The sequence below is a fragment of the Camelus bactrianus genome, chromosome 8 (genome assembly GCF_048773025.1).
Source record: "Camelus bactrianus isolate YW-2024 breed Bactrian camel chromosome 8, ASM4877302v1, whole genome shotgun sequence".
NCBI classification, from domain to species: Eukaryota; Metazoa; Chordata; class Mammalia; order Artiodactyla; family Camelidae; genus Camelus; species Camelus bactrianus.
The window spans coordinates 20490299-20514510 of record NC_133546.1 but is presented as its reverse complement, the minus strand read 5'-3'; the positions used below and the strand labels follow the sequence as shown (position 1 = coordinate 20514510).

The window sequence follows — 24212 nt, the reverse complement described above, 5'->3', positions numbered from 1 at the left end:
CACTGTGCTTACACACTTTGAATACATCTTATTTCACTTTCACAGCCCTGAATTACCATGGGAAAACAGAGGCAGAAAAATACAATGAGTTCCTTGTCCCCAGATGCTATGGCCCAGAACAATATTCACAAACTGTGATAAAGGTCCCGCGTTTTTGCCCTTCTTAATTTCCATTCTGTTGCAGACTGTTTTGTAAAATACAAGAATAATTAACTAGAAAAATGAAATTTTTAAAAGACATATCGAATACAAGCCTAATTTGCTTTAAGCTTCCTAAATGCTCTCAATTTCTGTACTATCTTGTCACAAAACTGATGAACAGTTTGCAGTCCAGCACCAGTTCTGGGACCACATTTTGATTAGCATCTCTCTGTGGGAGCTCCCAGAGAATCCTGTTTATATCCCAATCTGGGGCTGACTCTCTCTGCTTGAAAAACAGAGCTGTAACAGTACTGGAACAATTGTGTACATGAATAGCTGGCTGCAAAGGAGGTAGTCTGTTTAAGGTATCCATTTGCCTTAGAACATTCAGAGTTAAGCAGCATCTTATTGTTAGCCTGAAAAACCATGCATGGTAGATCAGGAGAAATTCATCTAATTACAAAATCATGTGTACTGTACATATACCATACCTTATAGACTTTCATGCTCTCACTATACATTGACTGTCTCATTCTTTGTAGTAATTTATAATAATTAGGAAAATATAAGGGTAGTAATGCCTCTCTTACTAGAATAAGAATTTCATGTATCTTGTATTCACTTCTTGTAATAATTGCCGAGAACAATGTCTTGTACCTAATACGCAGTTAATTGTAAATGAATGGAATATTTTTGTATGCAGTGTTAGTATAATGTGGTTACGAATACTGCAGGCATTGGCTTCAAAATTCTACATGCCACTTCATAACTGTGTGACTTTGGGTAGGTTATTTGACTTACGTAAGCCTACTCCCACATGTGTAAGATGACGAAAGTTGTAATACCTACTTCATCAAGATGTCCTGGATTTTAAATGAGAAAATGCACGTAAAGCCTTTAACAAAGTACCTAGCATATAGTAAATGCTTAAAAAAAATAGTTTTTGCTTTTATTAGTTGATGGGTAATGTTCTAGCATCCTACATTTAAAGAAGACATCCACAAATACAGAAAATTTAAATGGAAACTGTTCTAATCTACTCAATCTTATATATTAAGATAAATTTATTCAGAAACAAGCATATTATGCATTATTACTAATATGTGTTTAGAGGTGCAATATGTGCAACTGGAGTCCCAAAAAAGAGTTAGATAATGACCATAGATTTTCTAAAACTGTCTAAAAAAATAGACAAGAAGCTCAGTGTACCCCAACTAAAAAAATACAAAGAAACCAAACCTGAGAACATCATAGTCAATCCAGTGAAGTTCGGTGATGGAAGAGAATGTCTTAAAGGAGCAGTCCTGGGAAATGACATGTTAGGCACAAGGTAACAATACTTTGAAGGTTAGTCAACTTCCCATTTTTTAAAGAGTTGTGGGAAAAAGGTAGTGAAATTCACACGTATTTAAAGTACTGGGTGGGGGGCAGAAGCAAACAAGCAAAAACAAAAACAAAACCTCACAACTCAGAATTCTATATAGAGCAAAGTTACCCTTCAAATAATGAAGATAAGATAAAAGACATTTTCAGGTAAATTAATTCATTACTAGCAGGTCTGCACTAAAGATCTAAAGAACTAAAGAACAGCAGAAAGGAAGTTTTTCAGGCTGAATGAAAATGAATACCAGAGGGCAACTTGGATTTACAGGAAAGAATGAAGTACTCTGCATATGGTATGTAGATAAATATATATTTTCTCTTTTCTTCACTTCTTTAAAAAATGTATGTCTATTTAAGTAAAATTATAACTATACATATAAAACAAATAGCAAATTTTAGGCCTAAATAGAGCTGTATCAATACATACTATAAATGTAGGTGGAGTAACAATCCAATTTAAAAGTGGAGATTTTCAACCGTAAAGGCTCTACACTAGAGCTGATAAAGGAATTTGGCAAGGTAGCAGGATACAAGATTAACATACAGAAATCAGTTGCATTTCTTTACACTAAAAATAACACAACAGAATAGGAAAGTAAAGAAATAATCTCTTTTAAAATTGCATCCAAAAAAATTAAATACTTTAGGATAAATCTGACCAAAGAAGTGAAAGAATTATACATGGAGAACTATAAAACATTAATTAAGGAAATTAAAGATGACTTAAAGAAATGGAAAGATATCCCGTGCTCTTGGAATGGAAGAATTAATATTGTTAAAATGACCATAGTACCCAAAGCAATCTACAGATTTAATGCTATCCCTATCAGATTACCCAGGACATTTTTCACAGAGCTAGAACAAATCATTCTTAAATTTATATGGAATCACAAAATACAGAATTGCCAAAGCAATACTGAAGAAAAAGAACTAAGCTGGTGGAAGATTTCACACAATACTGCAGAGCTACACTAATCAAAACAGCATGATATTGGCACAAAAACAGACATGTGAATCAGTGGAACAGAATAGAGAGCCCAGAAATAAACCCACAGACTTATATGGTCAGTTAATCTTTGACAAAGGAGGTAAGAATATACAATGGAGAAAAGACAGTCTCTTCAGCAGATGGTGTTGGGAAAGCCATATGTAAATCAATGAATTTAGAATACTTCTTCACATCATACACAAAAATAAACTCAAAATAGCTTAAAGACTTAAACATAAAATAGTACACTATAAACCTCTTAGAAGAAAACAGGCAAAACATTTTCTGATGTAAATCTTAGCAATGTTCACCTAGGGCAGTCTACCCAGGAAATAGAAATAAAAGCAGAAATAAACAAATGTGACCTAATTAAACTTACAAGCTTTTACACAGCAAAGGAAACCATAAGCAAATCAGAACCACAACATACAGAGTGGGAGAAAATATTTGCAAATGATGCAACTGACAAGGGCTTAACTTCCAGAATATATAAACTGCTCTACAACTTAATAACAAAAGAACAAACAACACAATCCAAAAATGGGCAGAAGACCTAAAAAAGCAGTTTTCCAATGAAGACATACAAATGGCCAATAACCACATGAAAAAATGTTCAATATTGCTAATTATCAGAGAAATGCAAATCAAAACTACAATGAGGTATCACTTCACACCTGTCAGAATGGCCATCATTAAGAAGTTGACAAACAAATGCTGGAGACAATGTGGAGAAAATGAAACCCTTCTTACACTGTTGGTGGGAATATAGTTTGGTGCGGCCATTATGGAAAACAGTATGGAGATTCCTCAAAAAATTAAAAATAGACTTACCGTATAATCCAGCAGTCCCACTCCTGGGCATATATCCAGAGGAAACTCTAATTTGAAAAGATACATGCACCCCAATATTCATAGCAGCACAACAGCCAAGACATGGAAACAACCTAAATGTCCATCAACAGATGACTAGATAAAGAAGCTGTGTATGTGTGTGTGTGTGCATACATGTGCACGTGCGCGCACACACACACACACACAATGGAATACTACTCAGTGATAAAAAAAAGAATAAAATGCCATTTTCAGCAACATGGATGGACCTGGAGATCATCATTCTAAGTGAAGTAAGCCAGAAAGAGAAAGAAAAATACCATATGATATCACTTATATGTGGAATCTAAAAAAGAAACAAATGAACTTATTTACAAAACAGTAACAGACTCACAGACAGAAAACAAACTCATGGTTACCAGTGGGGAAAGGGAGTGGGAAGGGATAAATTGGGAGTTTTGAGATTTGCAGATGCTAATTACTATATAAACAAGTTTCTTCTGTATAGCACAGGCAACTATATTCAATATCTTGTAGTAACTTATAATGAAAAAGAACATGAAAAGGAATAGTTGTAAGTATATGTATGACTGAAACATTATGCTGTACACCAGAGATTGACACAACATGTAAACTGCCATACTTCAGTAAAAGAAAAAGTGGAGATTTTCAGACTAGATAAAAAAAAAAGCCCTAACTTTATGCTGTTTATAAGAGACATCCTTTAAATACAAAGACAAATATTTTGAAAATGAAAGGATGAAAAAAATTCAGTGTAAATACTAAGTAAACAAAATCCCAAGTGGCCATATTAATATTAGATAAAGTTTACAAAGATGTTTTACTAGAGGTAAAATGGGACATTTTTGTTCATCAAGATTATATTGCAGTTCATTAAGAAGATATCACAGTTATAAATGTCTGTGTACCTAGTAGCAGCTTTAAACTTTATGAAACAAAAAATGATAGAAGTAAAAGAAAATATAGAAAAAAATCATAGTAATAGTTGGAGATTTTGATACATCCCTCTCAGTCATTGGTAGGATAAGTAGTTTAAAAACAGTAAAATTAACTAAAAGTAATAAAGATTGGGTTAAATATTGGCTGGAATGTGTGAAAACAAGAGCTTTCATACATTGCTTGGTGAAAACATTAGCTGTCATAACCACTTTGGGAAAAGATTTGGCAGATTTTTATAAAGTTAAACATAAACCTACCCTTTACTCAGCAATTCCTGAGTATTTATCCAAGAGAAATGAAAACAAATGTCCAGAAAGAGACTTGTTTAGGAGTGTTCATAGCAACTTTATTCATAATAGTCCAAATCTGGAAACAACCCAGATGTCCACCAACAGAGGAACTGATAAATAAAATGTGCTGTTACTAAGGTATAAAACGGGGCTACTGATACATCCTATAACATGGATGAATCTTGTAGACATTATGCTAAGCAAAAGAAGACCCAAAATAATACAAGCTGTGATTCCCTTCATATAAAGTACTACCATGGAGAGATTTATTCTAGTGAAAAAAAATTAGATTTTTTTTTTTTTTTTTTTTTTTGTATGTGGCAAGGGAAAATTGATCTGGAAAAGGATATAAAGGGACTTTCTGGGGAACTAGAAATGTTGTATTTTAATAGGAGTATGATTTACACAGATAAATCTATTTGACAAAACTCATCAAATTACACACTTACAGTTTATACATCTTGAGGTGTATCAGTTTTACCACAAAAAAAAGTTAAATATTAAACTAGTGTTTGTGAGTTTGGCTTTTCTTGATGGTATTGGGTTGGCAATTCTAAAACTGCTTACTCTGTATTCAAGGATTGCACAAATATATTGAGAAAGCCAAGTTTCTCACTTCTGAGGAAAGAAGTTACAATATGGGATGGGAGAAGACTAGACAGTATTATAGTGTTGAATTAGAACTGGAGATGTCTATATTAACTCATGTTTTTAAGTATATAAATAGGGCAGCATGGATATATGTATATAAGATAGTATTTATACTATAAATGTGTGTATATTACAAAACATGCATGTATTTGTATACATACAGGATATATACATAGATGTGTATATTGTACATAAAACATATTTCCCTGTATCTGTGTACAGAAAGGACCTAGAAGCAATGAAGCACCGATAGCAATGAGCACCTCCAGTGCCTGAGTTTGGTTTCTAAATACCATTCATCTATAAAATGAGCCAGGACTCATAAAAAGGACTGAATCTAGGGCTGGGTCCGGGAAAGTATTAAATGAAGCTGGGCTTTTCTTATTGTGCCGGAAGGAAGAAGTGGTTCACAATCACAGGGACATGTCAGGACAATCCAGAAGCCAACTTAAAAGGGTTCCCACTATTTACAACAGGGACAGTTTGACTGTCAAAATAAGAATGGTAATAATAGATAACCCAGTGAATAAAATAAGAAACCATAGGTCCCTACTGAAACATGCAATGAAATAAATGAATGAATAAATAATGGAAGGGCAGAGAAGGCTCTTTACAGTAGAGTTCTTACTAATAAATACAGAAATAGCGATGAAGTTAGAAATCATTAGGTTTAGAACTAGTGGGTGAAAAGTATGATGAAGAGCAGGATATTTACATTAGTCTCTAAATATCCTCCCTCAAGTTGCTTATTAATTTTAAACGGGAAAATAGCTTATAATGGAGGAATCTGTCTATGACACCATTTTAACCAAGTCATCAAACCTAACACAACCAATTGGACCAGACGATACCATGTGCCTCTGAATAAGATGAGCTGAGAAAGGCCAGCATCACTTCAGTGCAAATCCTGTGGAATACATATAACCTGAACCTAATCATGAGCAAACATTGGACAAATCCAAATTGATAAACATTTTACAACTAAGCTGGTATTTTTTTAAATGTCAAGGTCAAGAAATGCTAACAAAGGCTATTCCAGATTAAAGACTAAAAAGACATGACAGCTAAATAATGCATGTTTTTTAAGTTAAATAGACCCAGGGGAGGAACTACCAAGGACGTGATTGGGACAGTTGACAGACTTTATTGGGACCGTGGATCAAACAGTTTTCTTGTATAAGTATTAAATTTCTTGATTTTAATAACTGGTGTGTGAGATAGTCCTTGATCTTAGGACTTGCATAATGAAAGAGTAAGGAGACACAGTGACTTCCAACTTACTTTTCAATGGTTCAGGAAAAAAATGCAGTAAACGTTTTGTACGTTAATATATGCATAATATATATGCATATATAAATAGATTGATAAACAAAAATGTAAACAATTAGGAAATCTGAGTGAAAATATCTTACAGTATTCTTAAGCTTGGTAAAATTATATAAAATAAAAAGTGATTTCACAAAACTATACGTATTTTTTACCAAAAGATAACATTCATTGTTTTCGTTTCTTACCCAGTGGATTAAGTATTAAACAGATGCTCATACCTTCTTTGGATATCTTATGGCTATCTAGAATAATATATGGAGTGTACATTCCAAGTATTATAAAAATAGATTAGTTAAATTTAAGTGTTTAAGTGTATAATAGTTAAGATTTTTTTGGTACAGGTTTACTCTAATTTTTAAAACTTGTTTTATAAACGTCTAGTTGCTTTGAAAAATATAAAAGTATAAAAATGTTGAAGCTCCAGGAAAACATGTAACTTGTGATTATAATACTTCAGTATTTGAGTCATTGTGATAGTAAATTTGTTGAATATGTGCTTTTCAAGCATTTGTCATTGTATTATATCCAGTGTTCCCAGGAGTTATATAGAGCTTTGGTTGTGTGATGTACTTAGGAGAACTGATGGCCTAAGAGTATAAATGTGTTATCTGTGGTGTTACCACCAAGTTAGAGATGATTAATCTCTTTTGTATTACTAACTACTTTGAAAGGTTATGAAAGCTGTGGATCCTTTCCCACGCATATGTATATTGGATTTTTTGCATGTAGTTCAGGGAGTTTCAAGGGCACCCTTCACCCTATCTGCTGACCCTTCCCTGCAAGCCTAAGTAAACTGTGTACTCAAGCTGAATATTCACATTTGTTCATTAGCAAAAAGTGTTTCACTCCAGTTCAGTGTCTTTCATAGTGTGGTTCTGGGACAGCCAGCTTCAGAATCCTTTGAGGTACTTGATTTGAAAAAAAAAAAAAAAAAAAAAAGATGGATTCCGGAAGCTACTATCCATACATTTATTCACCAAATATTTGTTAATCTCTACAATATACCAAGCACAATTGTAGGCACTAGTATTATAGCAGTGGACGAAATTCCTGCTCTCATGGGACTCACATTCCTCTGGTGAAAACAGACAATAAACAAATTAATAAATAAAATGTATAGTATGTCAGATGTGTCATGCTAGGGATCCCAAGTTAAGGAAGGGGGTAGCAAGGTCAATTTACATAAGGTGTTTGGGGAAGGCCTCACTAAGAAGGGAACATTTTAGCAAAGCCTTGAGGAAGATAAGGGAATGAGTCATACAAATGTTCTAGGGAGAGGCGAGAGAAAGTGCAGATATTTGTGCATAGCAGAGGATACTTGTTCAAGTTCAAGACATAGCAAGGAATACAAGGTAGCTAAATCTAGAATAAGGAGAGTGATAGGAGGTGAGGATGGGGAGGCACAGACAAACTTGTTAGGATTAGACTGCTATATTTAAAGTATTAATACTTGCATTATAATGGACAAGGGTGGAAATAGGGAGACCCAGTAATATGTTAAATAATCAAAGTGAGGGCAATGGCAGTCAGACCAGAATTTGCAGTAGAAGACATGACAAGAAGTGGTTGAACTCAGGATATATTCTGAATGTAGAGCTGAAAGAATTTAAATGATTCATTGATAGACTCTGAGAGAAATGGAGGGTTCAAAGATGACTTCAAAGGTTTGGGCTTGAATAGCTGTAAGACATTTACTGACATGTGGAGGAATAGATTTAGTGGGAGAAGATCAGAAATCGGTTTTGAGCTTTGAATGTTTTGAGCTCTCAGACATACACGTGAAATGCTGAGTTGAATGTATACGTGATGAAGTTCAGAGGAGAGGTCTGAGCAGAGGTTATGAATTTGGGAGTTGGCCCCATGAGGTGGTATTTAAAGCCATTAGATTGGATGAGATTGTCAAGATAAAGTGTTGAAAGAGAAGACAAGAAGTCCAAGAACAGAAGTCTGTCTCTCTACACCCTGAAGATAAGGAGTCAGTATGAAGGACTGAAAAGGAACACCCAGTGAGACAAGGAAAACCAGAAGACCTTGATAAGCAGGAAACCAAGTGAAAAGGGGATTTCAAGGAAGAGGAAGTACTCAACTTTTCACGCTGATGGGGTTGAGTAAGATGACCTCTAAGCTTTGGATTTAGCCACCAGTTCTAAGCTAAGGTGCCACCTCTTGGTGAAGACACCAACCATGTTAGTAAGAGAGAAGTAATCCTGAACCTTGACAAAGATAGTTGTAGTGCATGCTAAAGATAAAAACTTGACTAGGATGGGTTCAAGAGAAAATCCAAGAGGAAGAATTGGAGACAGCTAAAATAAAGCATTCTCTTTCAGGTAGCTTTTTGGTATGCTAATGGAGAATGATTTATATCAGATTTTCTATATTTGGGGCCAGGAATTAATTTTTTTTATTATACCCTAATACAATTCTTATTTGCACCAGGTTTGAGAACCCCCATTTTAACTTACGGTTGGTGTTTGCTGGCTATTCTTCAGTGTAGCAGGTGCAAATGGTTTAAAAATTAAGTGAAAATTCTTACTTAACCTTTGGTGACTCTAGTGGCCAAAATTTGCAGTTGTCAGTGATTCTCATCAATCCAGTTACAAAACAGGAACTTAGAGGCCAGGGACAAAAGTAAAAAGTTCTTTTTGCAATTCCTGTTTCCCAGAGAGGATGTCTAATCAGCCAGAAGAAGCTAAAAGATTTTTAAAATATCGACGTTTTGAAATTTTCCTCTTCAAATGTTGTTTAATATTTAGAATCCTTTATTTTAAAGAAAATAATCAAAAAGTGAATTAGTTTTGAGTTACAACTGCCAAAATCTTCTGCTCAAAATATAAGTGCCAGTTTCTAGGAAATAGTGCTCAAAATATAAGTGCCAGTTTCTAGGAAATAGTGTGAAATAAAAACCAAACTATTGTGTTGATTTATCTGCTTTGGGATATTCTTAAAAATGTATTTACTAAAATGAACCTATTTCAGGTTAGAGCAATGTTTTTGAAACTTCACATACTAGTGAAAGAACCCATGGTGGTTTAAACACCTCTACACTATTCATATTATGAAATTAGGAATGAAGGAACTTATTAAAGTCATTACAGTGTGACTTATCCAACTAAGTCTTTAGACAGTATTAGAATATTTCAGTCCAAAGAAAATCTGTCTCATTTTTAAAAGATTCCAAAAGAAGGTAACCTAAACTTTCCTAAGCAGTTTATTCATTTACTTTCAAAATAATTCTCTTTATATTTACCAGAGTATACTCTGTACTAATATGCATTAAGTAGCTGACCTTTTAAAAGCCCATTTTCCCTTATTTTATATATTCCCATCTAAATTGCAAACTGCAGTATGCTAATTTTAGCTTCCCAAGGCAACCTGAAATTGAGTGGCTGGGTAAGTCATTTTACTTTTGCAATTCCACTTCCTCACCTCTATAATGATGGGATGATAGAATCCTAAGGGGAAAAGATAAAGAAATTATTATCGACTTCAGATAATACAGATGTCACATTAAGTGATGGAAGTTATTGTCTGGCTTTCATCAGACTCTAAAGCTCATGCCTAACTTTGTCCATCCACTACCCTAGCACTTAGCATAGTGCCTAACTTGAGAATGTGATAAATAGCTGTTGGAAATCAGAGCAGCTCATACAAGAATAAATGTTTGAACCGAGCCTAAGAGAAGACTGGCAGAAGAGGAAGCCATCTGAAATAGGAAGAGCAGCATGAGAAAAGACTACAGGTTGAGACAGTCCCAGCTGGACTGAGGGAAATAGTGGGAAATGAAACCGAAGCTGTGTCTGCGGTGTGGAGGGCCTTGAATGAAAGTGTGGGAGACTTTATAAACATACATATAAATATATGATTGTAAATTATAGTAAATATTATTAAAGAAAAGATGTGAGAGGATTTCTGGGAAGTCCTACTTTATATTGGGAAAGTCAGGAAAACATTTCTGAGGAAGTGATGTTCAGTCTGATCTATGAGGAATTAAGTAGGAGTTATGTTGAGAAAAAGGCAAAAAGGCAGATGGGACACATTTCGTGGGCCTTGTAGTGATTAGGAACAGAAAAGATGCCAGCATACTTAGTTGGTGAGTGAACAGATAAGGGCAAGAGAGGCGACTGGCCAGTCAAGAACCAGCTAGAGTAGAATCTGTGGCCAGAGTTAGAATTTGTTTTATATTTCAGGTCTATTGGAAGCCTTTGAAAAGAGTGATGAATGAATTTATGTTTTAGAAAGATCATTCTACTCTGAGTACTGGATGAGAGAGCTGTGGTGGGCGTAAGGTAAGAAAGGAGGCAGATTAGGGGGCTATTGCAGGGAAACTGGGGAGATGAGATGAATTCAAGAAATGTATCAAAAGCATAGTCAACTAGATTCCTGGTGAACTAGATGCAGGAGTCAGGGGAGAGGCAGGAAATAAGAGAATGGTGCAAAAAATGATTCCCATACATTTCTGCCTTGGAAGAATGAAATTCCCTGGAGGAAGGAGTGGTGGCGGACATCAAGAGAACAGTTAGGGACAATTTAATTTGAGTTGTACGTGAGACATCCAAGTGGAGGTGTCACATAGTCATTTGGATATTTGTCTATTTGTCAGAAGCAAATCCTGGCTGGATAGGTAAATTTAAGAATAAAGATACAGATAATATTTAAAGCCATGAGAATGAATATAGAGAGAAAAGAAAATAAACCATAAGACAGGAGTCCTAATGCTTGTGGAGTTCTGTAGGAAGTGCACTGTATGAAGACAGCCCACTGTGAGATAATAAATGACAACTGATATAGTGTGTGAACTAGAGAGCGAGGGTGGGAGAAGGGGCAGAGAAGATGGATGGGTGTGAGCATGTGTACACCATCTGGAAGGGGCTGCTTCTACTTAGCTCAGATAATTATTACCAAATAAACCAGTTTATTTGGACCCAGTGTTTTCAGATCTTCCAGTTTTTAAACAAGAAGTTAAGAATTTGAATTTTCTGTGACCTTCCTATTATTTCATTATGTGGAAAACATAATTCATATTTAAAATTCTATATTAATCAGCATTGATTGATCAGTCTCTGCTAGGACAGGGTATTTAGGGTTATTTGGCGGTCAGATAGAGGATTAGTAGCCAGAGGAGATGGGAGGGAAACCAGAATATAGTGTCATAAAAACCAAGAGTAGAGAATGTTTCACAAAGCTCGGAGGGTTCCAGTGTTTAATTATGCTACTGAGAGGTTTGGTAAGATGATACCTGAAAATGTCCATTGGATTCGCCAGTGTGTGGAATAGGCTGTTGGTGACTTTAGCAAGAGCAGTTCCTCAATTGATCTCACTGCTTAGGCAAGGTAGAGGCTGCCATATGTAGGCTTCCTGACATTAAAAGACTTTGGCACATTCAAGTACTTTGACCAAAAGAGTGACAAGAATGAGAACTAAACAGGAAAGAAGTAAAGAGAAACGTTTTCTCCCCTAGGGTGAATTGAATGATAAAGAACTAAGGCACTAAATGTAGGTATTTCATTTGAAAAGCTTCTCTATGAAGTGGAATAAAATATAATTGTACCTGAAAGAAAATGAGAATCAATGTATGGAAATCTTTTAAAAAATGGAATATATGCAAGAATTGATAAGAAAGGAAAATTAAATATACAAACTTCAGTTATTTGTATGTATTTTTTATGTATTTTTTAAATGTTTCTGTATACTGCTTATCTATAGTAGTTTGTGGAGAATCTCACATCACAAAATACTCAAGTATCTGGACAGTATGCTGTATTTGTAGTTATTGATGACTTAGTGGATCTTTACAAAAGGTAAATTACAGTTGTTTTCAGCATAATAAAATCATATGTTCTCTGCAACTCTAATATGCATACAGATCACCTGGGAATCGTGCTACAGTGCAGATTCTGGTTCGGTAGGTCTGATACGGGCTTGAAGATTCTGCATTTCTAACAAGCTCCCAGGTGATACCAGTGCCATGGGTCCACGAGTAGTGTAAAGGTCAAATGAAAATATGAACTAAAAATCACTAACCCATCCAAAGATTCTAACAGATTTTACTCTTGAATTTTTTAAGGCAAATTTTTGTCTTTAATTTTATAGCATATGGCATACATTTTAAGTCAGAAAAGAAGAGGCAACTAGCAGGTTCTTCACTGATTTTCCAGTTCTCTTTACAGCAACTCAATGACATACTACTTTTTCCTTTTTAGACCTCAGGAAACTGAGATTTAGAGCTGGTAAATAACATCCTATAAGTTAGAAGTCAAGTTTGCCTAGCTGTCAGTCTAGTGTTCATGTGTTTACTTTAACCATTATAACATCTTAGTTTTTTGTTTGCTTTTATAGATTTGTACAGATCATTTTTTTTCTTCAGTGAAGATGGTTCTATATATTGTTATTTTCTTTTATGTTTAATTTTAGAATTCCATGTAGCCTGTTTCTCTCCTATGCATTAAAGTAGCAAGTTTTGTTTGAAGGACACCCCCATAATTCTATTGCAGACCTTTGCTGAAACACAGAACCATGAAAGAACTAATTGTGTGTCTTGAGGAAGGTTGGCTTTTTGTGAAGTCTTTCAAGCCCTAGGCAGTTGGTAGAATCCAGTGATAAGAGAAGATTGTTAGAATATTCCAGACCTGTACCATGCAGAAGTAGATTTTACCTCAGAAATATGATATAGATTATCATAATGTATATTTTTATTTGACTTCTTTGCTGCAGTCTAATATTGATATAAAAATATTTCTTTTAGAATGTGAAACACAGAAAGTATGCAAGGTGGAAGGCAACATATATTCATAATTGTTTAAAGAATGGAGAGACTCCTCAAGCAGGGCCTGTTGGGATTGAAGAAGATAATGGTATGTATTTATCTCCGTAAAATGATTTAGCAGAATCATAATTGTTCAGTATATTATGATTCAGAACTTTGGGAAGGAATGATGCAATTCTGCTTCCCTCATTAAGTCCAAAATCAGGTGTAAAATTATAAACTTGGGACAAATGAGAGATTAAGGCCAAACTGTCCTAGTATACATGTTAACAAAACGGCTTGGCTGTTTCCTACCTCTAATCAGATTTCATCCCTCCACGGCACAGGCAATCCTTTTGTAATCTGTAAAATGTTTCGGAACCACAAGGAACACTGAATTTATTTTTTATATACCTGAGGTGGGTTTTTTGGTGGGATGGGTGCAGACGTGGTACCATCACATGATTCAGAATTTATAGAGTAGATGTAAAGATTTTGTGTGTATTTTCCAGGGATTATTTTTTTCCCAGGGATTATGAGTTACAAGTAAATAGGAATCTATACCCTCACTTTTTCACATAATTGGTAATATACACACTGTTCTGCATCTGGTTGGTTGATTTATGTATTCATTCACTTGGAAGACTGTTTAGAATTTTATAATACTACTCAGTGAAAAAAAGCAACACTGCAGTTTAACATAAAAATATGATGTGTGAATTATGTATCTCATCCCCTAGAGATGCAAGCTTTCATGTAGCATTTCAAGTTAATTTTTTGCTATCCATTCCTGAAGGACACTTCATGCTATGTCCTTCTTTAATCTTTTTTTTTTTCTTGGTAGGGAGAGATAATTAGATTTATTTATTCTCAGCGGATGTTCTGAGGACTGAACCCAGAACTCTATGCATGCTAAGCGTGCACTCTTCCACTTGAGCTATACCCTCCACCCTACTTGTTTGATCTTTAGTCTTTTTCACATAGAATGCTTTTTACGGTCATTTTATATGCTAAATACCTTGCATTCATATAGTGCCTTAAAGCTTGCAAATAATTTCTATGTATCTCATACCCTCAAAAGTCTCTGAGAGACAGTGGTTATTATTTCTGTTTTACAGAAGAGATTCTGAGTTTTGGCTTGCCTAATGACATAGAACCACAGAGAAGGAGAACCAGAACTTGAGTTCTTACTCTAAGTCTTATGTTCTTTTTACTAATGCTGCAGTATGAATGATGTAATATTATTAAGTGTTTAAAGTTGGCTATTCTAAAACATGGTTAAATTTTTGGGTCATTTACATCATGACAGTGAAATTGGGTTTTTGTTTTTTTTTTTAAGTATATTGCCACAACTTTATTTCTCACTTTTCCATTTAATATTTTGGAATATTTTACATAATTATATACTGACCACAATCCTGCCTTAATCCTGACCACAGTCAGGAATGTTTTATGTCAGTCCTACTGTTTATAAAACCATTAGTCACTTCCAGTTGTCTACAGGAAAAGATCCAAGATCTTTAGCCTACCAAGCCCAACTCACCATGAGCTGGCAGGACCTACTTTACCAGTTTTATTTCCTACTCGTGTCTCCTGCTGTGTCAGTGTGCTGGGGTGCTGTAACAGAATACCGTAGACTGGACGGCTCAAACAAAAGGCATTTATTTTCTCACAGTTCTGGATGAAAAGTCCAAGACCAAGGTCCAGCAGGGTTCAGTTTCTGGTTAGGACCAAGTTTCTGGCTCTCAGAAAACCACCTTCTCTCTTTCCTCTTGTTGGAGGGAGAGATTTCCTCCTCTTCTTGTAAGGCCACAGTCCTATTGGATTAGAGCTCCACCTGATGACCTCATTGAACCTTTAGGTACCTCTCAAGACCCTATCCCCAGATACAGTTACACTGGTGGTTAGGGCTTCATCATATGAACTTTGAGGGGACAATTCAGTTCATAGAACCTTTATAAACACTTTATTACAGCCATAGTAATTGACAGCTGCAAAGTACCTATGTCTCCTTCTTTAGTTAAAACCATTTCTTCCTCTTAAAATGTTCATCTTTCTTTACCTATCTGAATCCTGCCTGTTTGTAATAATCTTCCTTCATCTGAGTTTCTGCAGAGCTATTTTACATATGTATGTATGTATAAAGTCTTATAAAACATATATTATTTAATAAACTGAGTATCTTTATAACTTATGGTAATATTTATAATTTACAGAGCACTTGCTAGGTGTTAGGCACTGTGCTAAACATTTTACATGTATAATCTAATTTAGTCCTTTTGACGGTAGCTGGGCATCCCTGTCTAAGCTCTAATAACTAGTTAATGGAACCTAGGATGAACCCAAATCTTTCTAAAGTCTGTGTTCTTGTTCTACATTTAAGTAGATGCATTCTTTCCTTGACCAAATAACAAGACTTAATACATATATGTCTTCCCTGTTGAGCCTTACAAGAAAATGTCTCAACCAATCAACATAACTGCTAATTCAATCTTCCCTTGAGAAGGTGGTACCAGCATTATGAGAGACACTTCTGTGCTTCAGACATGATGGAGAGCCTTAAATTTATAATGACCCCCTCTGCCAGGACATAGCTTGTGCTTGCATTTTTTAAAATCTTACACATTTTTTCATTCATTTTTTTAAGAAACTTTTTTTTTTCTTTTAATGTCATTTTGTTGACATTAGCTGATTACCGAGGATGGATAAAACATAGTCCTATACTATAAGAGCTTACATTCTCATGGGAAGCTATAGATTAATAAACAGTTACAGTACATGTTGGCAAGAGAGTTTTCCTGAGCTGAGTCTTTATGGTAAATTGAACTAAGACAGATAAAGAAAAGGGGGAGAATGCTACAAAAAGAAAAGCATCTTCAAAAGCAGAAAGGCAGATTGAGAAATGGCCACACTGTAAGAACTGAAAGAAAGAAAAAAAGAAGAAAAGAAACTTTTTTGAGAGTGACTTGGAGAAAGATAAATTCTGCAGGTTGTAAGGTGAATCCAGGAGCTTTTAGTAACCTGAATTATAGCTAATGAAAACCTAGATAGGATGCTGGCCAGTTGGATAAAGAAAAAGAAATACAGTTAAGGAAGTGTGATAAGTAGGACTTACAGACAGTTTAATATGAGAGAAGAGGGGAGGAACAGAAAATGATCCCTGTTCCCAGCTTTTGTGATCAGAGACATGCTGATTCTGTTCAAAGAAATGGCCAATACAAGATGAACAGGTTTGGAGGAAGAAGTCAAGGGAAGACATTGAGATGCTCATGTGACAACTACTTGATGAAGTCGAATGGCAATTAGATATTCTACCCAAGATTTCAGAAGAAAGGTCTAAGCTAAAAGTAGAATTTTTGAGCTGTCAGTTTGAAAGCAAGAGGTGAAGCCAAAGTAGAATGTTGAATCACCCAAAGAGAATGGGTACCTTAAGAAATAAAGCCAAAGAAAGGTGGAACCTTTCTTCACATTTAGTAATTACATTAAATTAGAAAGTGAAGCAGAGACACTTCTGTTATCTGACTATGTATAAGAGACATACGCATATTTATAGTAAATGTAAAAATATATGTGTTTATAATTACTTTCAAAATTTTGATTTGGAAGATACTTAACCACTTGTATATGGTTATGTCTGTATTCTTAAATATACCACAAAAATATCTTTGTTGTTTTAAATATATTATTTTACTTTTCAGTAGTGTTTGAGAGACGTCATTATAAGTGCACTGAAATCCCTAACAAATGGTCAGTTTTGTTTTTCAGGTACTCTTTCAGTATCAGTGACTTCTAATCTTAAAATTTTTAACCTTTTTTCCCTCAAAAGTAGGAAGTGTTACATTTTTATTATTATCATGATCTCTTTTGTTCTGAAATGGTTGTTATAGACCCTCTATAATACTAAGTTAATTGATTATTAAATCTATGTAATTTTTGTTTTGTTTTCAAAAAATTGGCTTAAATTAAGCTTACAATTTCTGTTTATTATTTTTATTCAGTTTTTATAGAGCTTCTGGATAGTAGAAAATAATCAGCTGTGGAATACTAATAATCTTTTAAAATATAAAGGATAATCTTTTCACTGTATACTTTTTAAATTGTTAACTTAAAACACAGCCTGGTGTCATAATTAAGTGTTAATGTTTTAACATCTAACAGTATCTGCTCAGAAATGGGTTATGGTTCTAAAAGAGATGTCATTAAATCTGTATACGTATGAGAAAATGCTTCTTTAAAGCTGGTTTTTCATTTTCTCAGTGTAACATATTTTCTTATGTTTTTAAATTAACTCTTGTAAGACCTTCTAGGTGTAAGTGGGTATTATGTTTAATAGAATTCTATTTTTACTATTATTCTGAAATTGAACTCTAGTGAAGCCAGTAAAAAACAATAGATACTATACCTTAGTTAATTTAGAGTAAGAAAAAACAAATATATTTAACTTTTGAAAATAGTACTATATCAGCATATTGTCAAAAAGCACATAAGGAAGCCATATGATTAGTACAAAAAACTGTTCTAGAAAAAAATTTAGGCTCAACTGAAGGGAAATCTGTTAGCATTCAGACTTTAGGTTTCTACATCCACTTGGTTTCAGTATCTGCAAAATGGTATTGTTGTCACATCTTCAATATTAACCTATACTCCAGCGATAAAAACTAATGAAGGTAATTATTTATTTCAAATTTCTGTAATTTAAAGTTTCCTTCTTTGGGAGAATCCTCAGGTACAGTTAACTTCAACATTTTTTAGGCTCAATATTTGTTATTAAGATTGTCAGATAATGTGGGAGATACATAAAATAAGTCAATACATAATCTAAAACTTAATCTTAAAGTGTCATAATCTAGTGTTAATGTCATGGCTTTTAACAATATCTCCTCAAAAGTGGCTTATTGTTCTACAAAACTTGTCATTTTACATATATACATTTTTGAAGTATTTGAAAATAGATTGGAGATATGCTCTTTTACTCCTAAATACTTCCCACATTCAGATTTGATCAGTTGATTCAATAATGTCCTCTGTAGCTTTGTTTTTTCCTCCTCCAATATCCAGTCCAGGATCACACATTGCATTTAGCTCTCATGTCTCTTTAGTTCCTTATTAATCTGGAGTGTTTCCTTAGCCCTTCTAGAAGGTGTTTCTTGGCCTTGACATTTTTAAAGAGTACAGGCTAGTTCGTTGTAGACTGTCCATTTCTCAGTTTGGGTTTGACTGATGTTTTTTCATAACTAGATTAAGGTTAGGCATTTTTAGCAGAAATGCACCAGAATGAGATGGTTTTCTCTCTACCCCGCATTGGAAGTATGATGCTGTTGGAATATTGGTGATATTAACTGATCACTTAGATAATGTGGTATCTTCTAGATCACTCCACTTTAAAATTATTTTTCTTTTGTTATTAAGTAGTTTGTGGAAGATACTTTGAGACCATGTAAATATTCTATTTTTATGATACTTTATCCACTATGTTTAGCATCTACTGATGATTTTTCAAATAGCATCATTCCTTCTATATTAATTAATTGGCATTATACTATAAGGAAGAGCTTTTCCTGTCTCCTCCATTTACATATTTATTCCTTTAATTATGTTAGGGTGCAGTCGTGAATTTATATGCAGTGATTATACCCCATGACTATCAGTCTTTATTATAATGGTCAAATTGTCCCAGATTCATACAGTGGGAGTTTTTCAAACTAGCTCCTGTGTCCTTTTTATATATTCGTGTCATTCTTAGAGATTGGCACTTCTGTGCTTTCTAACACGTCAAAATGTTCCAAGTACATCTAGTTCTTTCTTTGATCCAGCCCTGGAATCAGCCTTTATTTTTCTTTTCTTTTCTTTTCTTTCTTTTTTTTTTTTTTTTAATGAACTCTTAAGTCTTTTTTAGTGAAGAATGGTATTTAGAAGCCAAGACCTAGGCACTAGGTGTACTTACTGCTACTGGTATATCTTTGCTTCTGGTCCCTCTCAAAAGACAGAACAAGAAAGTATTCATTCATTAAAGTATATATATTCATTCTTCAGCACTGCAAATCCTGGCTTCCATTATCTTTAATTTATTTACTCATTTATTCATGTCTAGAAAACAAATGATAGAGTAAGAATTGTTAATCCATGCCACTGTGAAAAGCAAATGTATAAATTAGTTTCCTGTTTGCCTAGTTATTTTTTAATATAAAACCTCATACATCTTAAATGTGTAATGCAATGACTTGACACACAGCCCTCTAAATATAGAACATTTCCGTTACCCCAGGATACACCTCACACTCCTTCCCAGTCCATTCCCACCTTGAGAAGCAAATGATATTTTTTTTGTTTAACCAGAAATTAGTTTTGCCTGTTCTAGAGCTTTGTATAAGTGGAGTCATACAATATTCGTTTGTTCCCAGCAATTTTCTCTCAGTGTTACATCTGTGAGATTCACCCAGGTCTTATATATGGGTAGTATTTATGTTCTTTCTTCTTACTGCTGAGTAGTATTTCATTGTATGGACATCATAATTTATCAGTTTATCTGCTGGTTGACTTCATGGCTGTTTGAGGTTATGGTGACTTAAGCTTCTTGACATTGAAATACATATTTTTTTAGACATACTTCACATGCTGTATGTGAACACATGGCATATGTTCCATTGCCCTGGATAAGTAACTGCAGCAGAATTGCTGTCTAATTTTTAAGAAACTCCCAAACCATTTTCTAAAGGCAGTGTACCATTTATACTTTCATCAGCAGTGTATTCGTTTCTGTTGCTCTGTATCCTTGCTAACACTTGGTATTGTCAATAGTATGTTTAAGTATAGTCATCTGACCCATGTGTAGTGGTTCCTCGTTGTAATTTAAGTTGCATTTTCCCAATGACTAAATGATACTGAGCTCTGCTATGTATGTTTATTGGCTTTTCATTATCTTTATTTGTGAAATATCTGTTTAAATCTTTTATCCACTTTTTATTATGATAAAATATATGTAACATAAAATTTACCATTTTAACCATTTAAATGTACAATTGAGTGACATTAAGTACATTTAGATTGTTTAGCCTATCACCACCATCCATCTCAAGAGTGATCTTCATGTTCTCAAACTGAAACTCTGTGCCTATTAAACAGTAACTTCCCTTTACTCACTACCACCCCACCCCACCCACCCCTTGCCCCTAGTAATCACCATTCTCTTTTCTGTCTCTCTGAATTTGACTGCTCCAAGTATCTCATCTAAGTGGAATCATATAGTATCTGTTCTTTTGTGACTGGCTTATTTCATTTAGCATAATGTCTTCCAGGTTCATCCATGTTAAGACATGTTCGAATTTTATTTCAAAGACGGAATAATATTTCATTGTATGTATATACCACATTTTGTTTATTATTCATCCATTGATGGATCATTTTGCTGTTGTGAATAACACAATCATGTTGCTTTGAACATTGATGTACTTGCCCATTTTTAATGGGTTGTCTTTTTATTATTGAGTTGTTTATAAATTATGAACATAAGTCCTTTGTCAAATACATGTTTTATAGATATTTACTCCCAGTCTATTGCTTGCCTACTTATTTTCCTAACTGTCTTTTGATTACTAAAAGTTTTTAATCCAGATGAAGTGTAATTTGTAATTTTTAAAATTTTACGGCTATTTCTTGTTCCTAAGAAATCTTTACCTACCTCTACATCAAAAATTTGCTTATATTTTTAATCTAGAAGATTTTAGTTTGAGCTTTTATTTTTAGGCCTTGATTAGATCTTGAGTTTTTTGTGCGTGTGATGTGAGGTAGGAAATCAGAATTCTTTACCCCATAAGGATATCCTGTTATTCCAGCACCATTTGTTATGCACTTTCCTTTCCTTCTTGAATTTCTTTGGTTCCTTGTCAAAAATTTATTAACCATGTAAGTGTGATTTTATGTCTAAACTCTTTTCAGTGACATTAATGTACTTTTCTGGCCTATACAATACCGCACTGCCTTCCACCTTGTTATAGTAAATCTTGGGATCAGATGGCTTAAGTCCTCCAGCTCTTCTATTTCAGGATTTTCTTAGTTACTCTATGTCCTTTGAGTTTCCACATAAATTTTAGAATAGGTTTTCCAATTTCTATTTTAAAAAAAATCTACTGTAATTAGAATTGATATTGCATTGAATTTATAGATCAATTTAGGGAGAATTCTTAGCTCAACAAAATTGAGACTTTCAATACATGGACATAGTATATCTTTCCATTTATTAAGCCTTTGTTCATTTCTATGAGTGGTATTTTGTATTTTTCAGAGTAGAGATTTTGTACTTCTTGTTAAATTTATTTTGAGGCATTTTATGTCTTTTCATTCTCTTGTAAATGAATTATTTTAGTTTAGTTTTCAAATTGTTTGATTTTAGTATATGAAAAATTTTTGTATCATCATGTATCTTGCAACCTGGCTAAATTTACATACTAGTCCTGATGACTGTTTTATAGATTCCTTGGGAGTTTCTCTATAGATAATCATCTCATCTGCAAGGAGAGACAGTTTCTTTCTTTAACATTTTTTTACTGAGTTATAATCATTTTACAATGTTGTCTCAAGTTCCAGTGTAGAGCACAACTTTTTATTTATGCATGAACATACATATATTCATTGTCACACTTTTTTTTCACTGTGAGCTACCACAAGATCTTGTCTATATTTCCCTGTGCTGTACAGTATAGTCTTGCTTATCTTTTCTGCATATGCTTGTCAGTATCTACAAATTTTGAACTCCTAGTCTGTCCCTTCCCACCTCCCTTCCCTTTGGCAACCACAAGTTTGTATTCTATATCTGTGAGTCTGTTTCTGTTTTGTATTTATGTTCATTATTTTTTTTAGATTCCACATATGAGCAATCTCATATGGTATTTTTCTTTGTTTCTGGCTTACTTCACTTAAAACGACATTCTCCAGGGACATCCATGTTGCATTGTGTTGTCATTTTTATTGTTGACTAGTATTCCATCGTATAAATTTACCACATCTTCTTTATCCAGTCATCTATTGATGGACATTTAGGCTGTTTCCATGTCTTGGCTATTGTAAATAGTGCTGCTATGAACACTGGGGTGCAGGTGTCCCAGTAATCCCACTCCTGGGCATATATCCAGAAGGAACCCTACTTCAAAAAGGAGACAGTTTTGCATCTTCTTTTCCAATCTTTATACCTTTCTTTCTTCTTGTCTGTTTCACCAGCAGTGATAAATATGTACATTATTTTGTTTTGGTTTTTTGCCCTGTCTGATACTGAAGAATTTTCTTTGTTTTCCTAGGGTGCTGAGAACTTTTGTCATAAATGGATGTTAAATTTTGTCAAATACTTTTTATGCATTTATTGAAATTATCCTGTTTTTCCTCCTGTGTTGTATTAATATGAGTTATATTGATTGATTTTCAAATGCTAAATCGACCCTACTCCTTGGTAAACTCTACTTGGTCATGATGTATAGTATCCTTATAATATATGGCTAGATTTGATTTTGATATTAAGGATTTTTGTGTTTATGTTCAAATCTTTGTGAGCTTTTGCTACTCAGGGTTACACTGGCCTCAGAAAACAAGTTGACAGTGATCTTTTTACTTTGTTTTCTGAAAGTGTTTGCATAAGATTGGAATTATTTCTTACATAAATGTTTGATAGTATTCACCACTTTATTGAGGCTAGGCGTTTTCTTTGTAGGAAGGTTTTTAGCTCTGAATTCAATTTTTTCAGTAGGTATAGGACTATTCAGATGGTCTTTTTCTTGGGCGAGTTTCAGTAGTTTCTGTCTGTTTCATGTTGATAATGATTCTGCTGACATTAAGAAGATAATGACATTTCCCTTAGGTTTTCCAATTTATTGGCTTAATACTTCCTTACTGTCCTCATTATCCCTTTAATATCTGTAGGGTGTGTATTACTATAACCTCTTTAATTCCTAATATTTGTAGTATATGTTTTCTCTTTTTTTCTAATCTGTCTTGTTTATATTCAACATTTTTAATTATTTCAACAAATGCTTTCCTAAATTTTTTTCCTTTTTGCTTTCTATTTCCTTTGCATATGCTCTTATCCTTACTATTTTTCCTTCTCTGTTCTTGAAATTTGATTTGTTTGGGCTTTTTGTTTTGTTTGGGCTTTTTTTTTTTTTTTTTTTAGCTTCTTAAGGAGAGAATGTATTTTATTCTAAGCCTTTCTTCTTTTCTAATATAAGCATTTAAAGCTATCAGTTTCCCTCGGGACTGATTTAACAGCATCCCACAGATTTTGATATCATTTCAATTAAAAACATTTCTTATTTTCTTTGTGATTTCTTTTGTGAGGAATGGATTATCATATTGTGTCACTAGCCTGGGAAAAGATCACAATTCAAAATTCAAAGTATGGCTTCTACTGAGTTTGTATCACTTTTGTACCATTGCAAAATAAACATCATAAATCAGGGTCTGTCTGTACCTCCTTTAACATTGCATATATGTTATATAACAGATGTTGAAGGAAATGAAGACGCTGGAGCAACCTCTCTGCCCACTCAGCCTCCTCAGCCATCATCTTCAGGTTATGACCCAAGCAACATGCCCTCAAGTGGCTTTACCGGAATACAGATTCCTCCCGGTGCCCACGCTCCGGCTAATACCCCGGCAGAAGTGCCTCATAGCACAGGTAGGAAATTGAAGCTTAACAAGTTGTAAACTCTCCTTTCACAAATAACAACTCCACTTCTTACCGTATTTGTGCCTCACAATGACGGTCCTAAAGCATGATAAGATCTTTAAATTCCACTTGAACCCCTCAAAACAACATTAAATCCTTTTCATTGAGGTTTTAATAATAGTTGTAGTTTAATTTTTTGAGAAATGACAAAACATTTATGTGTAATCTATTACTATTAACCTTATA

General features: G+C 34.0%; 1 protein-coding gene across 1 annotated transcript in view; it reads left to right on the top strand.

The window, feature by feature from the left end:
• The window catches only part of VTA1 (vesicle trafficking 1), a 61449-nt gene that overhangs the window by 22553 nt on the left and 14684 nt on the right, over positions 1-24212 (top strand). The window contains exons 5-6 of the mRNA XM_010965649.3: positions 13316-13424; positions 23802-23975. Coding sequence (XP_010963951.2) covers positions 13316-13424; positions 23802-23975 — 283 coding nt within the window. The remainder of the gene's footprint in view (positions 1-13315; positions 13425-23801; positions 23976-24212) is intronic.